Genomic DNA, 25,249 nt, shown 5'->3' with positions numbered 1-25,249 from the left:
GGTCTTGGGTTCATCGTGGTGCATGATAATGCCCTGCTCATGTGGCAGGAGAATGCAGGTACTTCTTGGAGGTTTAATGAACTGATACCACTGACTGGCGCCAAGCTCCCCTGACCAATAGAACATCTCTGGGACACCATGTTTAGGTCCATCCGACACCACCAGGTTGCACCTCAGACTATCCAGTAGTTCAGTGATGCCCTGGTCAGGATCTGGTAGGTGATACCCCAGGACACAATCCGTCATCTTATAAGGAGCATGCCTCGACATTTTCAGCTATGCATACAGGCACACGGGGGCCACACAAACTACTGAGTACCATTTTGAGTTGCTGCAGTGACATTCAAGCAAATTTGACTAGCCTGCCGCCTCGGTTTTTCAGTCTTAAATTTCTCGGTGACTTTGGATTAAGTCCTTTCTGGGTTAATCATTTTTATTTTCATCAAATGATGTGGTATCCTTTCTTTCGAACACAATATCCATTCCATATTAGTATCAATATCCAGCATGATTTTTTTTCAAATTGAGATTTGATGTGTTTTTAAGTGTTGTGTTAATTTTATAAAAATTCAGCTGCTCACCTGTTTTGACAACACGGAGTCGAATCTCCCCAACTGGACCATGGACATCAGGTGGATTTGTCACCTGGCAGGTATAGGTACCATTATAGGTGAACTTTACCTCTCGAATTATGATGGAGGCATCACTCCCCATGATATCACCAGCCCAAGATATACGCTTCTTGAAGATGCCCTCAGTAGGTGGATATGGTCGTTGCTGGTAGTGAAACACCTACAAATGAAAAAGAATTTAAGAAAAAACTTATGCTATTGCTGAGTAAGAAAGAATTTTACTTTAGAGAAAGAAGGCAAGGAGCGATGACAGGCTTTGGGGGGCCTTATGACTCACCACCTTCTCCCTCAGTTGAATGAGGGGGTGGATGCACCTTGACACAGCAATGGAGGTGTGAGATTTTTTCTCTCTTTCTCTTGCACACACACAAACAAACATACACACATATGAACTCACCCTCTCCTCTCTGCCTCCTGAAAGGGGTCTAAAGGTCCAGGAGATGATGACAAGATTCGGGTTGATCTTAGCCGAACTCTCAAATGTGCACCTCAGACGAACATCTGTTCCGTTGACTGCCTCAACATCCCCAGATGTGTAGACACGCATCCCGCTGACCTTGAGCACACCTGGAAAGGCAGAAAGGAATGTGTGGTGAAAGGTTTACATGCAGAGCTAAACAGCATGAACAACTTGAAACAACAGATGCACCATGAATTTGAACTCATATGTTAATCGACTCCTGCACCCATTGACCCTACCCATGTCTACCTGCTGCTGGTGCAAAAAATCACCAACTGTAAGTGAGAGCAAAGAGGGAGACTGCCACTAATTTTGCCCAACACTCCAGAGATAGCACTCCTACCCAAACACAATTTCAGGTAGCATGTACACACTATGCATGTAGTGCCCCAGAACACATTTATTTATTGATGACGTCCTGACTGGCAAACAAACAGCAAGAAATATGTGGCTAAACAATCACACCTCCCCCTCCTGGAGATCACAGAGAACCAACTGTTTCCTGAAAAGCCCACTGGGAATGTGTGCTTAAGGCTCTGGGGAAGTTTATGTCAGGGCTGTCTGGTCAAAATCACCAGAGCTATTAATAGAAGAGCCGTAAATACTCAAAGCAGCTAAGAGAAGCTACAGTGAGAAGCTTAAGAACAGTCTTTCTACTGGTTACACTTCGGCTGTATGGACTGGTCTGAGAAACCTGACTGCCTACAAGAGCCCCTCCACTCATCCTGAACAGAGTCGTCTCCTGGCCAACCGTCTGAATGGCTTCTACTGCAGACATGACAAGAAGCCATTCACACCTCAAATCATCCCCTCTACATCTCATTCAGGAACAAATTCCTCCCATAAAGCAACCAACCCCCCACCATCAGATCCTCGGCCTGCACTAAAGATCTCCGAGGAAGAGGTAAACAGGCTCTTTCAGCGCATGAAAACATAGAAAGCTGGAGGACCTGATAACGTCTCCCCATCATGCCTGAAAGCCTGTGCACATCAACTCGCTCCGATCTTCACAAGGATCTTCAACAAGTCACTGGAGAAATGTGAGGTCCCCTCCTGCCTCAAACGATCCACCATCATCCCGGTTCCCAAGAAACCCACCATCGTAGGATTAAATGACTACAGGCATGTAGCCCTGACGTCTGTGGTCATGAAATCCTTTGAGCAGCTGGTGTTGAAGCACCTGAAAGACATCACAGGCCCCCTGCTGGACCCCCTGCAATTTGCTTACCGAGCAAACAGGTCGGCAGATGATGCTGTTAACTCAGGTCTACACTTCATCCTGCAACACCTCAACCACTCAGGGACGTACGCCAGGATCCTGTTTGTAGACTTCAGCTTGGCCTTCAACACCATCATACCAGACATCCTCCACCAGAAGCTCACACAGATCAACGTCCCAGCCTCCACCTGTCAGTGGATCAACAGCTTCCTGACAGACCAACAGCAGCAGGTGAGACTGGGGGAGCATCTTCTCCCGATCCAGATCAATAAGTACTCGTCCGTGAAACTCCTTAAGTTTGCAGATGACACCACTGTCATTGGACTGGTCCAGGACGGTGATGAGTCTGCATACAGACAGCAGGTGGATCGGCTGGTACACTGGTGCGGTCAGAACTACCTTGAACTGAACCCTCTCAAGACTGTGGAAATGGTGGTGGACTTTCGGAGAACACCACCCCCATACACCCCCCTCACCATCCTCAACAACACTGTATCGGCCTTGGACCACTTCAGGTTCTTAGGAACCACCATCTCTGAGGACCTGAGATGGTCTTCACACATAGACACTGTTCGAAAGAAGGCCCAGCAGAGACTGTACTTCCTGAGGCAACTCAAGACGTTCAACCTTCCACAGGAGCTGTTGGTCATCTTCTACACTGCCATCATTCAGTCTGTCCTGTCTTCATCCATCTCAGTGTGGTTTGGCTCATCCACAAAACAGGACAGGTCCAGACTGCAACAAATAATCAGGACTGCAGAGAGAATAATCCGGGCTGACCTTCCCTCCATCCAGGACATAGACAGGTCTAGGGCCAAGAAAAGAGCTGCCAAAATCTCTGCCGACCCCACACACCCTGCACATAAACTGTTTAGAGTTTTACCTTCAGGCCGCCGCTACAGAGCACCGTTTAATAAAACCAGCCACCACAGAGACAGTTTCTTCCCCCAGGCTGTTTCTCTGATGAACATTCAATAGAGTACAAAACAACAGCATACAGATGTTGCAAATGCACCTTTTTTATTAGATATGTGTATATTGTAAATTGTAAATTGTAAATTTGTATATTCTGTAATGCAAAAACAGAACAAAAGAACAAAGTGTACCGGAGGCAAATTCCTTGTTTGTATGTACGAACTTGGCAATAAAGCTGATTCTGATTCTGAAGTATAGTGCAAGGCATGTCTAGCCTTATTAAAGCCAATGCCAGGAGAACAGTAAGATAACCATCTGCAGACCTAAAGCACAACTGCGAGTAGTCAAGATTTTGTTTGTCATCGTCACTACCACTTTAGATATAGAAGCTCTGCTGAACAAGATGATTTGCCTTCATAGATACCATAGTTGGACAGGAAAGTAGCCTGTTTTTAGCTTGAAATACACTCAACAAAATCTCAAGGAAAGAATGCTGTAAAGGAGATTGAGAAGCAGTTCAAGAAGGATGTCTAATAATTCAAGGCACTCTCATTTGTGTTTTTATTGTGGTTTAATCTGTTGCTATTGGAACAGAATGCCAAAGGAGCTGGACCGTTCAATCTGGACTTATTTCTTCTAGCAATACCCGTTCCCTTAATAAATCTAACACATACGTTGCCCTTTCTCACATTTTATCCTTCCAATCTGCCCTTAATAATAATTTTATCCCTGCATTCTTCAAAAAACTTACTTACTTCACTGAACCTTTGATTTTGCTCAACAGTTAACTAGAACATTCAGTCAGAAGCAAGCTAGAAAAACGTCAGAGAGGCTTAGCTTTCTTGTATTTGTAGCTTCTTATCAGTGTTTTCTGTAGACAGGGGGGAGAGACAGACAGGCTCCCTCACCTCATTAAAGATACTTGCTACACTCTCAACACTGGGCTCATAAAGAGAACTCTGAAAGCCTAATGTGTTTCAAATGAGTCTGACGAAATCCTGGAGTAGGTCAAACAAGGGAGCAATGCAGGTAAATTGGAAAAACTGCAAGAATACTTTCCTTCCTTTCAATCTCCTTTGCTGTCCTTGATAAGCAGGCACCTTCTGCCCCACCTTCCCTCGTTTTTTCATCTACCTGACTATCAGTAATGACGCACTGAAGTCAGTGGATTAAACCACCTACATTGAGGATGTTCATTAGGTAGATAGCATCAGTGCCAGCTCTATCAGTCCAGCCAGTAATGACTCGCTCTCTAGCTTGCATGCAGGTGTGTCTGCATGTGTGTCCTAAATCCTGGTTGATGAGTTCAAAACACGGAGTAAGGATCGCATGAACGATATTGCAGGATATTGTAAGCCTTTGTGAAGGTTGACCAAGAGAAATAAAGCCCCAGAGGAGTGGAGGAAGGTCAGGAAACTGCAAAATGTTGTATCATTTTCCACCTCAGAACTGGACATTACAGCATTTTGGTTTTAATGACATCTTGCAGCAGGTTCAACACTTCAGTGTTAGTAGAGATATTTAAGCATGTCCTTTTAAGATTACCATCCCAAGGGTTGTAGTTATGGAAATAACAAATAAAACATCTGAATAAGGGATTCGTACAGTTTCAAAGTCAAGCAAAATTCCAGTAAACAAAAACTGTGTTGCCATTTGAAAGACAATTTGAAGTGAACTTTGGATCGTACTAGAAAATGTGAATCACATTTCTTAAATAAAAATGACTTATATAACCCTAACATCTAAGACTAAAACCATGACACTTAGGTACCTGTTTACACCATGAGCCCACAGGAGGGATTTTACTCTGCTGCAATAAAGAGAGTAGTAGTTGTAAGCTGCAAAAAAGATGGAACTTAATGAAAAAAATCCATTAACTTCACCATGATATTGGTTGTTTATGGCTGGGATGTCCTGATCAGATCCCAAATAATGGTTAGGTGTTTAGATTACAGCTTTTTGAATGATTGGTATGAGAATAGCTGACTTTATCAACTCCCAGTACCGGTTGTTTTCATATTGTCCATGGTTTTACATCAGCTGCACTTTAAATGTCACCAGCTGCCGTAAAATGGTGGATAAAAAACACAAACTAGCATTACTAACATTCTGCCATTTAGAACTATTTCAAAGCAGATAAAAAAGTAGTTCTGTCGCAGCTTTCAAACACTAATGTATGAAATATAGTTGATCAACTACTTGTCTTGGAGACATGGCTGTTAGATGAATTTGAAAGCTGGATAGTCAAAAGTCTCATTAAGCCTCTAAGATAGTTCCAGCGAAGTATGCTGCCAGGGCTTGTTTACTCATGAGAACATTGGCTTAATCTTTGCAACATCTGCCCCTAAGAGAGCATAACCCAAAGTTAAACACATCATTTTCAACATCCTTGTTTAGAAATTAAAGAGCACATGCAAGATTAGCAAAGTGATGCAGTAAAGTTCAAAACTGCTTCAAATATCATGTTTGCATTGTCCCTCATGCCCCAACTACAATTAGAAATAGAACTTTAAGGTAAAACACTTAATTTCCGAGTCCTATCTTAAACCAAGCGTTGTCACTGCACATGAATTGAAAATCCTGCTACTGTCCTTTGACGTAAACTCAGTTGATTAAGGGATTAAGGTTAATTGGCCGTTTTTGAAGGAAAAATTGATATCAGCTGAATGAGAGTGCTTTCTAAGCTATGTACAATGGCTTGGTTATTCATTTTTCCCAACAGCTAAAAGTACATTAACACTATTTAATAGGTCATTAGCAGACACTGTGAGACCTAGCTTACAGTAAGTGTTAATGTGTATAATTTCTTTAGATAAAGTATAATAAAAGGATTAAAAAGGCGCCTTTATGCTCTTTTAGAATGATATAACATAATTACACTTTTTTTTGCCCACTGCCCATACTATTTTTGTATTTCTTGTTTTTTTCTGTTTGTCTAAGTCACCGACTTGTTTATGACTATACATCCTGTCCCTGACCAGAGCTGACCACACCCAGTATCCAGAGACTGTTTTCACAGCTTTTTTTTAATCTAACTTTGCCCTCAGAGAATGAAAGATCTTAGGTTTAAGAAAAAAAAAATTACCCATTCATGAAAAAGTAACCACTAATTAAAATGAATGGTGTTGCGCAACAGGGAGACAAACAGGGAGGAAAAGAAAGAAGACTGGAGGGAGGGACCCAATGATGGAAGAGAGGAGTGAAAGACAAAAAGAAGAAAGGAAGAAGATAAGAGAGAGAAGGAAAACGAGGGTGTAAAAAAGGAAAATTTATAGAAAAAGAAAGGACACATGAAAGGAAGGAAATAAGGACAGAAATAAGGAAGGGCACAAATAATGGACTTAAGTAAGGAAGGGAAGCAGGATGCACTAAGGAAACGAAGGAGGAAGGACACATCAAAGGATTGAAGGAAAAATTGTCAAAAAGAAGAAAGAACACAAGGATGGTAGAAAAGAAAGGACATAAAAAACAAAAAACCAACAAAACGATGGAAGGAAGGAAGGAAGGAAGGAAGGACGGAAGGAAGGAAGAAAGGACACACACAAGGAAGGAAGGACACAAGGAAGAGTGGAAGCTTAGGAACTGTCATAATGTGAGTTTCTGTTGGACCAATATGCAGGAAAGAACTCCTGAAGCTTGAAGTTTGCAGGTAAGACGACACTTTATTGCTCATGGCTGGACATGCACAGGGTACCAGGCGTGCACACAAAAACAACACATAAGGAACCAGCGGGGAACAAAGGAAAACAAACGGCCTTAAATACAAAACTGGACAGCAGGGGAAACCAATGACACATGTGACATGACAATCAGGGGAAAACACAGAACAGATGTGGGCTTGGGTTGCAGGGAGACAGAAAACAAAGGACTAGACCAGGTACAATAAAACACTCAAGAACTCAAAACACAAGCAGGTATGACAGGAACACAAAGGAGGAGGGGCACAAGTAGGGAAGGGAGGAACAACTGGAATGAGGAAGTGAGGGAGGAGGAACACAATTAAGAACACTTGAAAGAAAGGACAGAAACAACTATGGAAGGACAGATGCAAGGAAGGAACGAAGGAATCAATTTCACAAGGAAAGCAGAGCAGAAAAAAAACCAAAGGCAGAAGAACACAAGCAAGGAAGGAGAGCATAGTTAAAGCAGAAAGAAAGGATGAGGCTGAGGAAATGAGAAAGAAAAGACATGGAGAAAGACATTTTTTTAAATAATGGATAGGAAATAAATTCTGCAAATACAAATAGTTTCTATACTCAGTTTTATTTTTCCACATTTGTCCAGGCCAGGAAAATATATTAAATTCAATACTTTTTGAGACTATTTGGGACAGCATAGGAACCATGTGTACAGCACATTGAGCCTGACTGCATAAAACTGGAACAGTAAAACTACATTTAAAAAAAGCCTACCATATGGGAGTAGCTAAGATTTACATCTCAAACACAAACATGTGTGGAATGTGTATGTTTTTATATTTGTACATTCTTGTCTTCAAAGCAACCCTAGATGTTTGGACTACTAGGAATACTTGGAAAAAGTCACAAACCATTGTCTTCAATTGTTGTGTGTAACTCATGATGCTTATTATTGACAGACACATACACACACACTGCCTCCACAGAACATATTGGACTTGGCATTAGTCCATATTTTCTATCGATATGTACAATATATTACAATCCAATGAACCTGCTGAACCATTAATGTACTTAATTCCACCTGTCAACACTACTTGGTGCCAACTGCTCCAGTTCACTGCTGTCTGAAGCCAAAGGGGTAAATACTTTGATACACTGTGAAATAATCAAGCAAAGTGTGATTGGATTTTCTTGGCTGTAATCCCATTACTGTAAAGAAAAGCTTTCTGAATAATAATAAGAAGAAAATCAAATAGTATTTGACTGGTTCATATATGCTTACATATGAATGCATAGATTTGTTTTTCACACCGACAGATAGGTTGACACAGTGCTAACAGAAAATACTCAGAATTATAATGCTATAATCTTAAAGATTTCTCTAGGAAGGCACTGAGAATGAATCCTTACCAGATAGCACAACCACCTCAACTGGTTCTTTTCAAAGCAGAGTTAAGCCAAGTTCCCCCCTCTATTCCGGGGAATGATTCCAGCCACCTCTGCACAAGGAGTCCAGAAAAGACTGAAAACAAGTCTGACATTTTACAGAGTCAACACAATGCAAACCAAACTCTTACTGTGTTTGCAAGTGGGTCCCATTTAGTTTTTTAATACCTTTAAAACAAGATAACAGTGAATAAACATCTGTGCCTGTGACAGATTCATTTAGACAGAGCCTTCTGTAAACAAACTGTCTTCTAATTTTAGAGATGTAGTTAAGTACTGGTGGTGGCATTTATGAGGGCTTTAAGAGGGGTCAGCAAAATGCAGACATTTAGTTTTACTGGAGGAACTTGCCTTGTGTGGAACTTTTGTTTTCACTTTCTTGCAGTCAAAGTAATAACAAACAATCTTAACAATGTTTTAATTGTGCATCCTTTATTAGCATCCCCCTGAACAGTAAATTTACAATTTTTCAAAGGCATAAAAAGTTTTTTTATAGATGCTTCCTATTCCATCAAAGATAGTGCATACTCCTCGTATAGCGCTGTCATGATCCACACCTGTTTGTGTTCCTGTTGATTGCACTCGCCTGTTTTCAATGCAGCCTGTCACTTCTTGTTTGCATTCAAGTTCCTGGTTTCTATTTCCTCATTGCTGAATTCTTCCATGGATCTGTTCCGTTGCCTGTCTTCTGGTTCTTGTGTTCCTGTATCTGTAAGTTCTCCACTTTTGTCATTAAATCATTCCTCATCATGCGTATGCTCCAGCCCAGTTGCAACTTGGGTCCACAAGAACCTTGAAATATGACAGATCTCCATCTCCCCAGAGCACCACCATCTCTGTACCAAGAATGCTAGAATAAGAAGCCGCCAGCCTGCTCCCCAGTTCCAGCGTGGGTTTTCAGTGGACGTACCTGCTCATTTGGCTGTTCACTCGGTGTTAAAGCGAGATGTTTTGTTTGCTGTCCAAGAGACAACACCATCTCAAGGTCAGACCCTGCTCCTTGCTGCTTCTGAACACCAGAGCCTTGCTCCAGACTGTCTCTGAGCACCAGTGCTCGATACTTGCCTCAAGCTGCTGCTGCCGTCTCATGCTCCAGTTCCTAAGGTCTCTGACGAGGGGGTCGAGGTGGACCCCCCGCGAGCTCCAGTCCCCGAGTTCTCCATCGAGGTGTCTAGGTGGACCACCCTCGAGCTCCAGTCGTTGAGTTTTTTTTTTTCTTGCACTCCCTCTGAGGAACCCTCCGCCAGTTTGGACTGTTTTTGTTTTCTTTTCCATGGACTCGTGGGGGTATCTCCCCTTGAGGAAGGGGTAATGTCATGATCAGCACCTGTTGGGGTTTCTGTTGATTGCACTCACCTATTTTCCATGAAGCCCATCCCTTCTCGTTTGTATTTAAGTCCCAGTTATCTCATGAAATCATTTCCTCTTGCCCCGGTCCAGTTGCAACTGGGGTCCACAACAACCTCGAAACATAACAAGTTTGTTACAAAAGCATTAATCTCCTTTGACCTTTGTTACATTTTGTCATGTCAAAGCCACAAACCACAATGTATTTCACTGCAATTTTATGTGATAGAACAAGACAAATAGAGTATAGTTGTGAATTAGATTTGAAAATTATGCATGGTTTTCAAATAAAATATTTTTTACAATACAAATCTGAGAAGTGGGATTTGGGTTTGCCTATTCCAAAAAAGTCAAGTTCTGTCAGTTTTGATGGATATTTCTCTTATCAACAATTTTCAAGTTTTGCCACATATTCTCAATTGTATTTAGAGATTTGTCGGGGGTTATGATTATTGATTGATTAATCTTGATCAATGATTATAATTAAAAATCATAACCTGACAAAATCAACTTCCTAACCAAAATCCTCATTTATGAATCGAGACCAGAGATGTTTCTGATGTTGTAATTGTGGCTCAACGCCTTTGACAATTACAACTGTTAAATACACCGTAATAATTAATAACTATTGCCAGAGATGTCACTGTTTAATCGACCATTTCTGCCGAAACGTGTGGAACTTTTAACTTATCTTGACTGACGAATCACTTTTGCACACAATGAACACAAAACGCTCTCTTTTTATCTATGTGAATATTTATTAATCTTCACCTACTCAACACGAAACATTCTACATAACAAGGGTAACACATCTAACTAAGCAAAAATAAAGCAAACAGCAGTGGGTGTGTATTGAATCAACCAGCAGTTATGGCAAAAAGAAGGAATGAGAATATGGAAAAGGGGTGTGGTGATGAGTGGACAGTGGGCGGCGCAGCTCCAACTGTAACTCAGTTATTACGACTCATAAAACCTCCCCCAACTCCTGAGCAGACAAAGCGTTATAAAACTTTTGGCAGCAGCTAGCCAGGAGTGAAGTTGGAGACAAAGAAAAATGGGGAATTTCACCATGAGGTTATTTCAGCAGTCCAGTCTCACAGCGCACCTGCGCTTGCTCTCAGGTGGTAAAACGCGCACAGAGCTGGGAGCGCAGCAGCTTCAGACATCAGCACAGCACATCAAAGTTCAATAAGCAAGGTTCCATGCGCATATCATTCAGAACACATTAGATTCTAACTAGCGATTCTCATCGCACTACAACCTCTGACCCTGCCCAGGCCTTCTAATAAAGAAATAAAAATAAAGGATGGGTTTTACTTGGTGAAGTTTCCTACTGGGGCAGCGAGTGAGAGGGAAAAGGGGGGTTGAAGCGTTGCTGCGCGTCCGCAGTTAAACTCCAAGAAAGCGGTCAGTCCTCGTCCTTTGGCCTTCTTGGCGAAAAGGAAAAATACGATCTGGCCATCAAAGTTGACTTGGGAGGAAACGCAGTGGCCGTTCGTTTCCTCGAACTCCGTGTTTTTAGTTAAAACTCCCATCTTCGATCGGCAAAGTGAAATTTCTGGCCTTCCTAGTCCAGAAACCTCAGTTATGAATTGTTCGTTGGCCAACGAGAGAGAATAAATTAAATCCACTCAGGACTCTTCTCCAGGTGATGCTTCAGATGTTGGTGATCGGGTCACAATCTCCAGCTGAAGGCGGGGTGTTCAAAACGGAGGCCTTCCTATATAGCGTCTTGTGACGTCAGACTTGGGACGCTCGTCATATCAGTCGCAGTGCTCGACGGGATATGTAGTAGCAGGCTGTCCTGGATACAAAATGGCCGATGCCATTGGAGAGGCACAGTGACGTCCAACAACGTGCAGGTAGTCCAATACTCAGCAAACAAGAGGTCCAACAGATAACTTTGACTAGGACATTCTTATCTATTAATTTGCATTGATCTAAACTATGCCATTATTTATTGGGCGGTAAGTTTCGGGCCATTGTCCCGCCCCAACTACGGTATGATATCACAAAATAGCTTAGGCTAGTTAGCTGTGTTTCTTGGTCTCCATTATGTTGTTTGTTCATAATGTTCTCCACCACTCAGGCCGTCACAAAACAGCTGGATTTATACTGAGACAAAAACGTGGACTTTTTCTACCAATTAGGTGATTTCTTAAGGTCACATACATGGTTACATCGTATTTTATTTAGAGGTGTGACGTTAACAGGGCTTGAAAATAATGCATAATTTTCTTTTCATTTCATATTAAATTGCCACTGATTTACCACTGTTGCAAAAAATTCCACTGAAATAAATTAAAGTTTGTGGCAGCAATATGAAAAAGGAATACAAGGAATACAAATAGGCAGTGTAGCTGTAGCAATCTTCCAAAGCTATTCGCCTTATAGGTTTAGGCAAAAGAGTAAAAACAAATACAGAGAGATTTACCACGTACATACATCCATACATACAGTCTGCTCTTGTATGTGACTGGCAGTCATTTACATAAAAAGTATTCCACAGCTCACAGTAACAGTGTTCAGCCACAGCTAAAAACCACCTTCCTTCAAGACTTTAAGAAAAGGAAGGAAACATAATAACAGCAAGTGAAACCAAGGAACTGGCATGACTTACTGAATAAGGAAATTAGTTCCATTATATTACTTTTAGAATGGCTTGTTTTTGTGTTTTTCTTCTCAACATTATGGCTCTGAAACACAGGAAACAACCAGACTCTTTGCTACCCCGGTTTTGAAGGAGACGGGACAAAACGCATAGAGCATAGAGCACTTACAAAGAGTCTCTTCTGCTCTTTGTGTGAGGTTTCACTAGGCCAGGTTGGTTCTTTCTGTTTTAAGACAAGGCTTGCCTTTCATACGGGGCTGAGAAAGGCAGGTTCAGGTAACACTTTTTCAGAACCCAGAGCTCAGGGAGTGGGTCAGTGTTGAGTGGTGTAATGGAAGGGAATCCCTGAGATGGACACAGCAATAAAATACACATTGTGATATTGAGATAGGAGGTGGCGAAATCTTGGAAGAAGTTGGATAATGCAACTTTTGCTAACGAGAAATGTAAAAACATTAATGTTAGCTCAGAGAAACAGCGTTCTTACAACTAAGATTTAGTTTAATGTTTTTTCCCCAAGTTATTTTCAGGCAAGAAGTAAACCGTTGTTTTTAGTATGGATAATTTATGCCTTTTATGTAACAAGTCATGTCTTATTTGTCAGTCATTAGGTCAAAGTCTGACTTATTCCAAAAACATTGGTTCATAAATGTCATTTAGACTTTTAAAGATGTGGAACCAGGGCCAGATTTGAAAGTATATTACAGTATATACAGTAATGTGCACAAGTTTTAGGCAGGTGTGAAAAAAATGCTGTAAAGAAAGAATGCTTCCCTTCCACCCTTCCATTCAAAAATGGAAGGGTGAATCATTTATTTTCATCAATCAACAAAATGCAGTGAAAAGAGAAATGTAAATCAAATCAATATTGGGTGTGACCACCCTTTGCTTTCAAAACAGCATCAATTCTTCTAGGTACATTTGCACACAGTTTTTGAAGGAACTCAGCTGGTTGGTTGTTTCAAACATCTTGGAGAACTAACTACAGATCTTCTGTGGATGGAGGCTTTCTCACATCCTTGTGTCTCTTCATGTAATCCCAGACACACTCCATGATGTTGAGATCAGGGCTCTGTGGGACCATACCATCACTTCCAGTAAGTCTTGTTCTTCTTTATGCTGAAGATAGTTCTTAATGACTTTGACTGTATGTTTGGGTTAGCTCACTCAGCATTTTGTAAATTTATAAAAAATAAACCATTATCATTTATATTTCTGAAAGCATTCTTTGTTTACAGCATTTTTTCACACCTGCCTAAAACCTTTGCACAGTACTGTATGTCAATTAGACTTTTAAAAATGTGGAACCAGGGCCAGATTTTAAAGTATATTACAATATATATATTTATAGCACCCCCCCTGGTAAAGATGTGTAAAAAGCCTTTACCAAAAAGATTGTCTTTTATTTCAGTAGCAATTTCCCAATGTAAATTTTTGAAAACTCCAACCTTTTATTTCAATAGAGAGAAAAAAATCCCCAAAGCAAATTATTTTTTTTTTAACAAGACTACAGGGGCCACCATTATTGTGTCCTTAAGAATGACAGTCTAGAAAGACATCTGACGTATTCTACATAGGAGGCATAAAAGGGAAAAATCTTTTTCTGTCCCACCATGATAAACTTGTGGACGGGTTAAATTCTACTATTCTACGCTGGTCAGATTAGACTAAGATCAGGCTTTTTGGTATATGTGGAAATATATACATGTGGAAATGGACCCTATGACCACTTTAATGTAAAATGGAGGGTCTCTGATGCTGTAGGCCTGTTTCTTATTTTAAATGGCCTGGGAACCTCGTTAGTGTGCCTCAAATCATAAACGTGTTAAAATACCAGGTGGTTTAACTAGAAATGGGTGATTGCTAGGTCTTTCAGCAGTATGGTGATCCAAAATATATTGCCAAATCAAGACAAAAATGGTTCACCAGACACTAAATTGACCTTCCACCATGGTCACCACAGTCGTCAGATCTAAATCCTACAGAAAACCAGTCTTCTGAGCTGAAGAGAAGAGAGAAAAACAAACCGGTGCAAATGGTGAAAGACCCGTCTCTCCGTTTGCTCCAAGCTTGTAAAATGTCATAAAAGACTAAGTGCTATCCTACTGGCATAATTGTTTGTTCAAAGTATTAACAGCAGGGGTGCCAATATTTGTGGTACAAATGATTTCATGTAAAAATATCTTAATATGTTTTTTTTTTTTTTCTACTGAACAAATCTACTCAAATCAAAGGTTAGATTTTCTACATTTCTCAGGGTAAAATTACGCTACTGCAGTTAAAGATTGTTTTTTTAGGGCTTTTCACATATTTTTACTAGGTGAGCAAAGATGTGTGGAGGATGCTTTATTTAGAATACATCCTACAAGGTTCTGCTATGTTGGAAGAGCTTTTCACAAGAAGATCGAATCAAGCTGTTAAGTATGTCTAACTTTAAATATTCTTCCTTGCTGTGTGAGATAAAAACTCAGCAGCTGTTTTATGCACTCTAATCCTGTGCACAGCTCAAATACAAACATATGAGAAAGAAATCTTTAGATTTTTTCACAGTAATCCCAAACGTTTTAGAATAAGGTAAATAGAAAAAAAAAATTTTTCTCAGAATACTTCCCATACTTGTTTTGCTACTAAACTTTTTATCCTTACTTTCTTTCAAGGCGAAGGTGGAGAAACACGCTAGACTAATGTGACTGGAGTCTAAAGGTCAGTTGAAGTGAAGACCAAAAATCAATCTCTTTTTTGAACTCCCTCCTCCTTTCCTTCTTTCTACTCTCCTCCTACTTCCTCTGGCCCAATTGTAATTCATCAGGCGACGGCATCCAGAGGAAATGTGAAGTGAATGAATGAGGATAAGTATTTAATCCATCAAACCCCTTCCCCTCCCACCAGGCAGCTGACTCGACAACTTCTCCCTGGGATTAGATACTCCTGAGGGAGATGTAGGAGGAGGGGGTTTGAGCTTCAATCCAGCCCACGGGCTTCTGGTACACAAACAATCAAACTACAAAAAGGCTGCCTTATAATTTAACATATTTACTACTGCATTACTCAGACAGATGTCCATTGTGCTACAGTGTTGTGAGTTAGAGTGGATCCAGTCACACTGTGGCTTCCACTTCTGCTCTGGAGCTGATGATGGAGTGGGCAAATGACAGTATATACAGAGAGGAGAAGCCACATTGTGTAGGAGGTACAGACCTCTGCTTGTTGCATGCTGCCTTAAAGGGGCACACGTCAATTTTCCAAACTAGTCACAAAGAGAAGTGCTCTGTGTAAACAGTTTTATGATGTGATGTAGAGTGACATGCCCTTTAAAGTCGAGCTCACTTTGGAAGGAAGAAACAGCACAGTTTGTCTCAATGTTTAAAAGTCGAATCAGGTTTAAAGAAATAATTTTAAGAAGCGTAATCGTTTGCATATTTCCATGGTTCTCAAACTGGGGTTCAGGTTTCACAAGTGGTACTTGGACCACCTATAGAAGTGAATTCTAGCTTTAATTATTTATGATACAAATAAGTTATCCCTGATGTGGAACTAATAGCACTGGCAGGCAAAAAAATTATATTTGCTTCATCAGAAACTTCTAGTGCAGTGCAGAAAGAATGTGGTGGCTTAGAACCCCCAGTACAAACTAATGTGGAAATTAGTGAACTATAGGAACAAGTGCTGGTGGCTACTTCTGCCATGAACCCATTTACCTGTGAAGTCAGAACTTGGATCTAGGAATGACATCAAATCCAACTCAACCTTTCCTTACTTCGAAGTAGGAAGACCAGCTGGATTTATAAATTATTGTGCTCAGAGTTTGGAGCAACTGATATTAGCAAAAGCTATGTCTCTGCAATTCGTACTTTCAAACACTGTTCATTGAAAGAGTGTGTATTTTCATCTGGTTTGAATAAACTGTTTTTTCTACTGTTGACTTTAATATACTAGCACAGAAACCTTTACCTCCTGAGTAAAATTAAAATGCATTTTTAAACATTCTTTAACCATTTATGCATTGCCAAAACATAAGGCCATGCCCACACTAGTGCATATTTTGCTAAACTGACCTTTTTTTTTCACATTTCCACCTCCTGTCCACATGTAAAAGTTTTTGGAGAAAAAACTAGGTGTTCCAAAGTGAAGCATTTAAAAATGCTGCTTGTTGTGTACAAGTGTGGACAAGATCATGGATTGTTATAGAAAAATCAATATTGACAATTAAATCCATTTGGCAAATGCCCAATCTCTGGGTGTTTGCTAAAATACCCAACAATTTTGAGGCAATTTTTGTCTCTGTTTGTCTTGACTCTGTTTCCATCATACTCCAACTGCAAAAATAAAAAATAAAAAATAAATGTCTGAAAGGAAATGGGTAAACAACGTCAAAGACAACATGAACTGCAGCTGTTTAGGGAGAATCTTTAGCCTAGCAGTGGTTTAGCCACCTTTGAGATCGTTTTCTTTGGAATTTCAATGTAGTTAATGTCACAGTACCCCACCTGCTGGTTTAGCATAGGTATTGCAGCAGTTTTGATTAAAGTGCCACAGAAGAAGTGCAAAAGTTAAGTTTAGCTATGCTTTCATGAGATAACACAAAAAAAGCTGCTTAGAATTATCCAAATCATTCTTATTACGGCTTTATAATATTTGTCATTATGGTCGTTTTTGGAAAAATTTGTATTTCTCAAATCACGCTTGTTATAAAATGTTTGAGGACCACTGTCATATTTTCCTGAATTTTGCTTCTGCAGATGTCTTAGTGGGAACCAGAAAATTACCAAAAGTCCATGCACACCGTAGCATTGTGGGTGATATTATTATGCTAATTTCGTATCTTGCCATAAAGAATCTTCAATAAAAAATATGAAAGTCACAACAGGATTCCTCAGGCCAAAGTTCAGCTGCTACTTCAGAATTCATGACATTTGTATCTTACCCTTTATCAGATGTAAGGCCCAAATAATGATTGAAATGTACTCGAGTAGTATCAGTTAAATATATTCCATCCATTGTCTATGTCCGCTTATCCTTGCAGGGATGTTGAGGGGCTGGTGCCTATATCCAGCAGTCACTGGGCAAGAGGCAGGGCACACCCTGGACATATCGCCAGTCTGTCACAGGGCAGGGCAACATAGAGACACACAAGTTAGTAAAGCAATTTAACCTGGTAGACATGTTTTCGCACTGTGGGCGAGTACCCAGAGAAAACCCACGCATATACAGGGAGAACATGCAAACTCCATTCAGGAGCTCCTTGCTGCGAGGCAACAGTGCCATCAACCGTGCAGCCCTAAATAATTTCCAATATTAAAAACAATAAAAAAGCAACCAGTTATGTTCTCAAGGAAGGGTTGGCTTGGGCACAATTTTGACTTGCTAAAAGGTTCCACTAGAAGTACCTTGTTTACGTCATTGGTTGGAGCTTGTTCAGGGTGGGCAAACCCTCATATGAACGAAGCTCATGAAACCTTTTCCAAAGAGTTCCTAACCACACCTTTCTAATTCCCATGTGTAATGAACCACCTGACATGTTACATTAGCCCTTTTGTGGGCATTTTATTTTAGTGTCTGTTTTCTGTTATTTTAAACATAGTCATTTAACAGGCACACAGGCAAATCAAGTGAGTGTTTAGCTTTGTGCTCCAAGCTGTGGGAAACTCAACTAAATGACAGTGTGGATGCGGGGTAAATTAAATATAGGCCTTTTTCAGAACTTTGCTTCAGGTTAACATTTTGTTGCACTGTTAATAGTTGTATTGTGCTTTTTATTAACCTATTTCTTTAATGGAAAAAAGTATATCTAGATCTCTGTTGTGTTTAATTAAAAAGGTAAGGTTAAGGAAAAGGTCATATGTGGCACTGCACACTGGTTGACTGGAAGGTCTATGCAGGGCAATACTCATAGAAAACCTTTTAAAGGCTTCAAAAGGCTTGAGACAGAGGTTTACCTTCCAGAAAGTCAAAAGCCCCAAACATACATACAGAGCTACAGTAGAATGGTCAAAGCACATTCATGTGTTAGAATACATAACCCAAATCACATGCAGTGGATTTCATGTTTTTATTAGTAAAAAATAAAAATAAAAACTATAAAATTTAGATTCCAATACACAGTCACTACATTGTGTTGGTCTATCAGATGCAATCACACAAAATAAATTACATTTTGAGTCTGTAAGGTGACAAATCTAGTCTGTGATCATTTAAAAACATGGAAGATGGATCATGCATTTCTCTTGTGGTTTTGACACAGTTTTTATGATTACTAAGTCTTGCTTGCACGTGGCAAGGACATGTATCTGTAAATCAGATGACTCAGAAGCAGAATGGCATTCTGAGGGAAATAACTAACGTATGATGGAAATGTACCTACTTTGACTACGTACTACTACGTAGATCTGCCATGTGTGCTCAAGTCTTTGAGAAACAGGCCAAAAGACAAAATACAAGAAAGCAACAATGCAAACAGAAACTGCCGCTAGTAAAAACTCTGAAATGCTGAATTAGCATTTTCCAGAGATGGAGATAAACGGAGAACTTCTGTGTTTGTGTGCTGACACTTGAAACCACGTATAAACTGGCAAACACTTCACTTCCTTTGCACTGAGAAATAAAATCCAAGTCCCTGTTTGCATTTGGGGCCAAGCACCTTGGTATGCTTTTAACACTTCACAGGTGCTGCTTGTCCTTGCGTATTAAGATGTCATTGTTGACTCAACACACCCCCAAGCCGTTCTCTCAACTCAACTCAAAGCGCTTGACGCACTCCAATGTGTGTCAGCAAGCCATGTAAAAAAAAAACACAACCATGTTTTCTCCTGTTCATGCTGCTACAGAGAAGAGATTACAGTCACCAAGGGAGACAGATAACTGTAATATTCCAGTAAACAGCTCCAAGACGTTTCTGCTGTACTGTAAACTCAACAGGGTTTAGCTGAAGCCTCAACAGCCTGTGTGATTGTTTGATATGCTGCACCCAACAGCAGCCGTTTGTTCACAAGCAAATCATGTGTTCCTGTGTGTGCTAAACCTGTACGTCACACCAGTCTGGCACGTGTCAGCCTGTGAGCTTTTCATGTTACTGCCTGAACAAGAACAACTTGTTGGGAGAGAAGCATTAAAGGAAAACACAGGCCTGAAGGAGGCAGAGCTACAGTCAACAAAGGAGGATGTAGATGTTTAAAAATGACTTAATCGTATATTTGCATTTGGACAAGACAAAGGAGACATGAAAGTAAGGTTTAGTTAGAAAAGGCTTGTGTCTAGTTTGTAAGCAAGATGAAACACTGAACTCATTTCATGTGATACTTCATGAACACAGACTTTTGAGACCTTAATCATGCAAGACTTGCTAACTCAAGAAGCGGCTTGCTGACTTGTATCTTGGAAAGATCTCAACTTTAATATCAATGTTGAGGTCTGCACAAGTCCCAAGTTGTCCAACCCACACTCAGTCAGAGCCGATGAAAGGAGAATTTGGTAAGGTTTGTGTAACACGCACAACTGTGTGAAAAACAAAATATGCCACACATAACACACAAAGCAAAATCTCAGGCTGACATCTTTCACTGATATTGTGTGTGTTCCTACATCCAACTAAAGCTCTTGAATATATGTTGCAGTGAATCTGCGGTGACTGGAATTTCATCATGCTCCATAAGATTTGACTGTTTGCATCTTCTGCAAATAGAACGTTGTTCAGAACTACATCAAACCACCAACCTTTTGAGATGGGCTTAGCCCTTTAAGGTTTTGGTTTTCTTTAAGAATATAAAGACTACCACCTATGTTTAACCTAACTGCAGTATCTTTAAGAAATTAAAACTGAGTTTGGATGTTAACCTGAGTAAGGTTGTCTCCCCCACTTCAGCTTGTTAGTTAGGGTGTAAGTAAGTCATAGTCAGGCAAGTGATTAAAACAGAGCCATAATGTGACCAAATAAATGTCTAATAATAGCAGTATAGAATAAAAAGGGTACTGAATCTGTTTAGTGTGACTTTTCCCCTTAAATTGAAGGACGTTTGGCCCTGTCTAAGTGCTTACACTGCATATCATCAGGCAAAAACCCTTAATCTCCATTTTTAAGCAATTCTGGGGTTCTTTTGTGAAAATCAACTCTATTGATCAGCCTTCACATCTATGTGGTTTCATTAATAAATGTTATCTTTTGAAAAGTATCATTACCATGATGTGACTGACCAAATAGTATGATTTTACATTGTTTTTTTTCCCATGTCCTGGAAAACAGCATTTTTAGAGATACAAGGTTTTTGTCCAACAACAACGATATGTTTAATAAGAACTTTATGCATTTTATCAGTTGAACAGAAAGATAAGAGCAGGCCCGGTCTCACCAGAAAGGCTGTAATGGGCGTAATGTTCCGTGAAGTGTCAGTGCAGTGTCCATGTCACATTTCAACATAGGTAAATATTTAAATCCTAAATATGTGTATTTCTGTAATCATAGCCATGTGGGATAATATCCAACTCTTTTCATGTGTGCTAATTCTAAGCATCCTAACTGTGAAGTGAAAGCGAAGGGGAAGAGTGGAAGAACTGTGGAAAATGTTATATTGAACAGATATGAAACTTGGAGCTCTCACTAATGCCTCTGTTGCTTTCCTCCTTCTAAGCTCACAATGTATAGGCTCAGTTATATAGCCTAACAGTTGCAAAATGAGTAAAAGGAGAACAATGATGTGTAAATTACCAGATCAATACAACTAATGGAAATACTCAACTACTTTTTAGAATTTGTGACAGAAGAAATATTTACACAAAGTGGTATTCACAGACTAAGGCGGTTAATTATGCAATGGCTCGAATATTGTAGGACCATTAAGAATAATTGACACATGTACACACAAATATATCAGATAAAACTGAAGTAAGAGTTTCATTGATATCTATGGTACCGCGAGTGTAGTGTCCCATCTTCAAGAGCTTCGCTTTGGAGGCAAACGTGACATGTGTGCAAAGCAAAGGCCTTGACTGTCATAAACAGTTTCATAGGAGTCAATATAGATAGATAGATAGATAGATAGATAGATAGATAGATAGATAGATAGATAGATAGATAGATAGATAGATAGATAGATAGATAGATAGATAGATAGATAGATAGATAGATAGATAGATAGATAGATAGATAGATAGATAGATAGATAGATAGATAGATAGATAGATAGATAGATAGATAGATAGATAGATAGATAGATAGATAGATAGATAGATATAGATAGATAGATAGATAGATAGATAGATAGATAGATAGATAGATAGATAGATAGATAGATAGATAGATAGATAGATAGATAGATAGATAGATAGATAGATAGATAGATAGATAGATAGATAGATAGATAGATAGATAGATAGATAGATAGATAGATAGATAGATAGATAGATAGATAGATAGATAGATAGATAGATAGATAGATAGATAGATAGATAGATAGATAGATAGATAGATAGATAGATAGATAGATAGATAGATAGATAGATAGATAGATAGATAGATAGATAGATAAATAGATTTGATCATTTTGCTATCACCTTGTTTATACATTTTACATGGAATAAAACACATTTCCATCTGTTTCAGTCTCTGCTCTTTGGGTCTAGGGCTGCATGCCTTAACACAAACACAAGCTGTAAGCCCTGTCAGCCTTCACCACGGAGTGTGGGCAGCCTTCAGCAACCTTTGGAATGCTATCTCAATGTCTGCTTCATTTCATATTTTATTTTACAAAAGCAAAACACTAGCTGTTCAGCAAGTACCAGAATCATATTCTGTTGCCAGAAATTTCCAGTAGATTGTACAAGGGTGCACAGTGGTGAGTCTGGGCTTTGATGTTATTCATTTTCCTACCATTTCATCCATCGTCTATTGTCCAATCATTTTAGAAACCTGCACTGCATACATTTTACAGGTAAACCAACTGAAGTAATTGACAAACAAGTTCACAGGCTAATTGTGAGAATTATTATCTAACATTACACTCAGCCATTTGCTCCATTTTTACCTGACTGAGGCGCAGGTATTGTTGTGTTTTACTGTATGTTGTAGTTTTCCAGAGCTGAATATGAAAGTGACTGTGTCCACAGAGAGGGAATTGGAAGCATATACTAGAAGTATGGCAGGGCCTTTGGTTGAGTAAGCATGGAAAGTATGAGGCACATTTTCAGATGAATAGATACTCAACACTTTAAGAAAAGGACTAATGCTACAGAGCATGAAGTCAAATATCATAAATATGTGTCGACAGAGTTTGGCTTAATAGTCTTATTTGAGAAATCTTTAGAAGCACAGATTGGATCATTTTTTTTGTAAATCATTTTTGCAGGAAAAGTGTGGCTTGAGGCTGATGACCTGCAGCAGAACTGGCTGCATCCTGACACCAACATTCATTATGTGTAATTCCACTGAAACCACTGGTGACAATTTTCAGAAATCCAGGCCCATTGAAAAGTGCAGTACAATGATTAGAGGAAAAATGAAAACCACATGGTTCATATTTCTGACTGCGGCGGATGGAAACTTGTGGGCAGCAGTGTGGGCTACACACCCAAAACAAGGAGGGGGCTCCAAGGAGACCCAAAACTGATGTTTACCAGTGATAATAAAGCTTGGCAATAAAGCTGATTCTGATTCTGATGGTGGGGGTTGAGTTGGAGGGAAGAGCATTTAAAAACACAGCTTTCAAACGTATACAGACAGTCTCAATGGTTTCAGGTAAAATTTCACCCATAAAGTTCCTTTTACAGTATCTGACCTAAGTATTTATACTCCTTGAAGCTTTTTCACATTATAGCAATAATTGTTTTTTTTCTTTTATTGGGATTTTATGTATTATTAGACTAACAGAAACTGGTACATAACTGTGAATTCATTGTCTATACCCGTTTATCCTAGCAGGGTAGTGGACTGCTGGTGTCTCCAGTGTACATTAGGCGAGCGGCGGGAGTCCATCACAGAGCTACACAGAGACACACAGGACAAAGTACCATGCATGCACACACTCATACCCAAGGGAAAAGGTAAGTAACCAATTAAGCTAACACTCATGTTTTTGACCTTTGGGAGGAAGCTGGAGTACCAGGAGAGAACCCACACATTCACAGGGAGAACATGCTAACTCCATGCAAAAAGAGGTCAAGCTGGGATCCGAACACAGGACCTTTTTGCTGCAGTGTAAATAAAGTCTTAAAGAAGTGCAATGAATTTGTATTCAATTCCTTCTGCTGGAAGTCATTGTAGAACCAGTATGTGCGTTCTGTGCACAGATGTGCTGTGTTATACCTGTAATGAGAGTGAGACATGCTGTCTTGTTGTTTTGCTGTGGTGAAGCAAAGCCGGAGGTAAAACACCAAAGACAACGGTCGTTAGAACTGAGATGCTTCTAAACTGCAATCAGTTCCTACATGCTTTGCCTTATAAACATGTACCTATTTGATCACCCACCCTTCCATACCCACATGTGTCAGCCTGTTATGATCTTCAGGCACATGCTCACTGTAAACATAAGCAGCTTGCTGCTACACTGAACCCCATGCGTGGTGCTTTGGCACCGGATGGAAATTTTCAATCAATATAATCCACTTAACAGGGATGGACGCAGATCTATTCAAGGTTAAATAACCTGCCGTCTGCTGAATGAATTGCCTCTGGTGCGCCAATTTGGGCACTATGTTCCCTTGGAAGCGCTGTCTGAGCGACGGGAGCAGCTTTAACAGAAGGATGTGATCCATTACTGTTTACTCCACCACATATCCTGAACCCCCCGAGAACGGGAAGCAGGTGGACTTATCTGCGTCCAAGTGGCCACTTTACAGTGTCCGCGTGTACGTACGCAAGCGCGGATGCGCATTAATGGGCAGGAAAAGGAGGTTGTGCGAAAACACAAAGACAATGCGGCCGACGTCTGATGCCAGTAAAGTCGCTAGCTCGTCAGAAAGGGCCTCCAGCTAATGATATTTTACAGGAATTCTTAAACGACCCGCCCGGTGCCACGGTGCCAAAGTTCTCCACTTCCCGATGACGCACGGCAGCGCATTGAGATGAAGGTTAGTGGTCCCTGCGGAGTCCTCACCAGTGGGCAAACAATCAGGGCTGTATTGTTACTTTTAACCCAGAGTATTCCTCATAGGCGTCCTGTCATGTTTTAAAATCTCTGCCGACACAGCACACCGTGGAAACTTTAGAACCGAGTAGCCAAATTAGATCAACATCTATAACTAAGAACCAGATATAGACATTAAATATCTTAAATGAAAAGCAGCAAAGATCATTACACCACAACAATCTCTTCGGTCTCACTCACCTGAAGCTGCAAGTCCAGACAGGACAGCGAGAAAATAGAGCCCTTTTACGCACATTTGGACGGTCGGTCAGCTGAGCGGGGGGGGCGAAGAGTCAACTAACCCACTCAACTCAACCTTCTTCCACAGACTGACTCACAGAGACAGCAAAACCGAGCGATGAAAGCTATGGATCCCCTCTGGAGAGGGATGGGAAAAAACAACAAGGTAGAGACGGGTCCTCTCCCTCAGCTTTCCTATCTGAAGACGCGTCCTAACTCGCCTTCTGGCCTCAAACATTTCACATCAAGTACCCTCCCACCATACTGTCGGGCGGAGTAAAACAGGAGAAAAAAAGAAAGAGGATCAAGAAGTGATGCACTTTCTTCTAGGCTCTCACATCTCCTGCTTACGAGTTAAACCCAAACCAGTTGAAATCTGGTATGACATCACACCTGTTTTGCAGCTACACCCATGTGGAAATATGACAGATGTTGCGCAAATTTGACCATGACCTGGGAAATTTAATCTGTTTCAAACATCTACCTTTAGGCATTATACACTATAAAATTGAATTTGGGGAGATATTGAATAATTATTTAACTATAAATCAAACATATCAGCTTGCACAAGTAACATATACTATTGGTAAAAGTGTTTTGTGGATTTTTTTGGATTAGATTTTGTTTT

General features: G+C 40.2%; 1 protein-coding gene across 2 annotated transcripts in view; it reads right to left on the bottom strand.

Moving 5' to 3' along the window:
* Positions 1–24,936, bottom strand: part of LOC124883952 (myelin protein zero-like protein 2) — a 29,777-nt gene extending 4,841 nt beyond the window's left edge. Inside the window, exons 1-3 of one of the 2 annotated variants that reach the window (XM_047391454.1) lie at positions 24,583–24,936; positions 1,030–1,199; positions 582–792 (exon numbers count right to left, since the gene is read on the bottom strand). In XM_047391454.1, coding sequence (XP_047247410.1) covers positions 582–792; positions 1,030–1,199; positions 24,583–24,637 — 436 coding nt within the window. In that variant the 5' untranslated portion in view covers positions 24,638–24,936. The remainder of the gene's footprint in view (positions 1–581; positions 793–1,029; positions 1,200–24,582) is intronic. The other variant, XM_047391455.1, reaches the window with a different exon arrangement.
* Between the last annotated feature and the right edge of the window lie 313 nt (positions 24,937–25,249).

This window comes from Girardinichthys multiradiatus, chromosome 18 (assembly GCF_021462225.1).
Source record: "Girardinichthys multiradiatus isolate DD_20200921_A chromosome 18, DD_fGirMul_XY1, whole genome shotgun sequence".
In the NCBI taxonomy this organism is placed as follows: domain Eukaryota; kingdom Metazoa; phylum Chordata; class Actinopteri; order Cyprinodontiformes; family Goodeidae; genus Girardinichthys; species Girardinichthys multiradiatus.
Note: the sequence above shows the minus strand (reverse complement) of the source record. Positions and strands in the feature narration are given on the sequence as shown.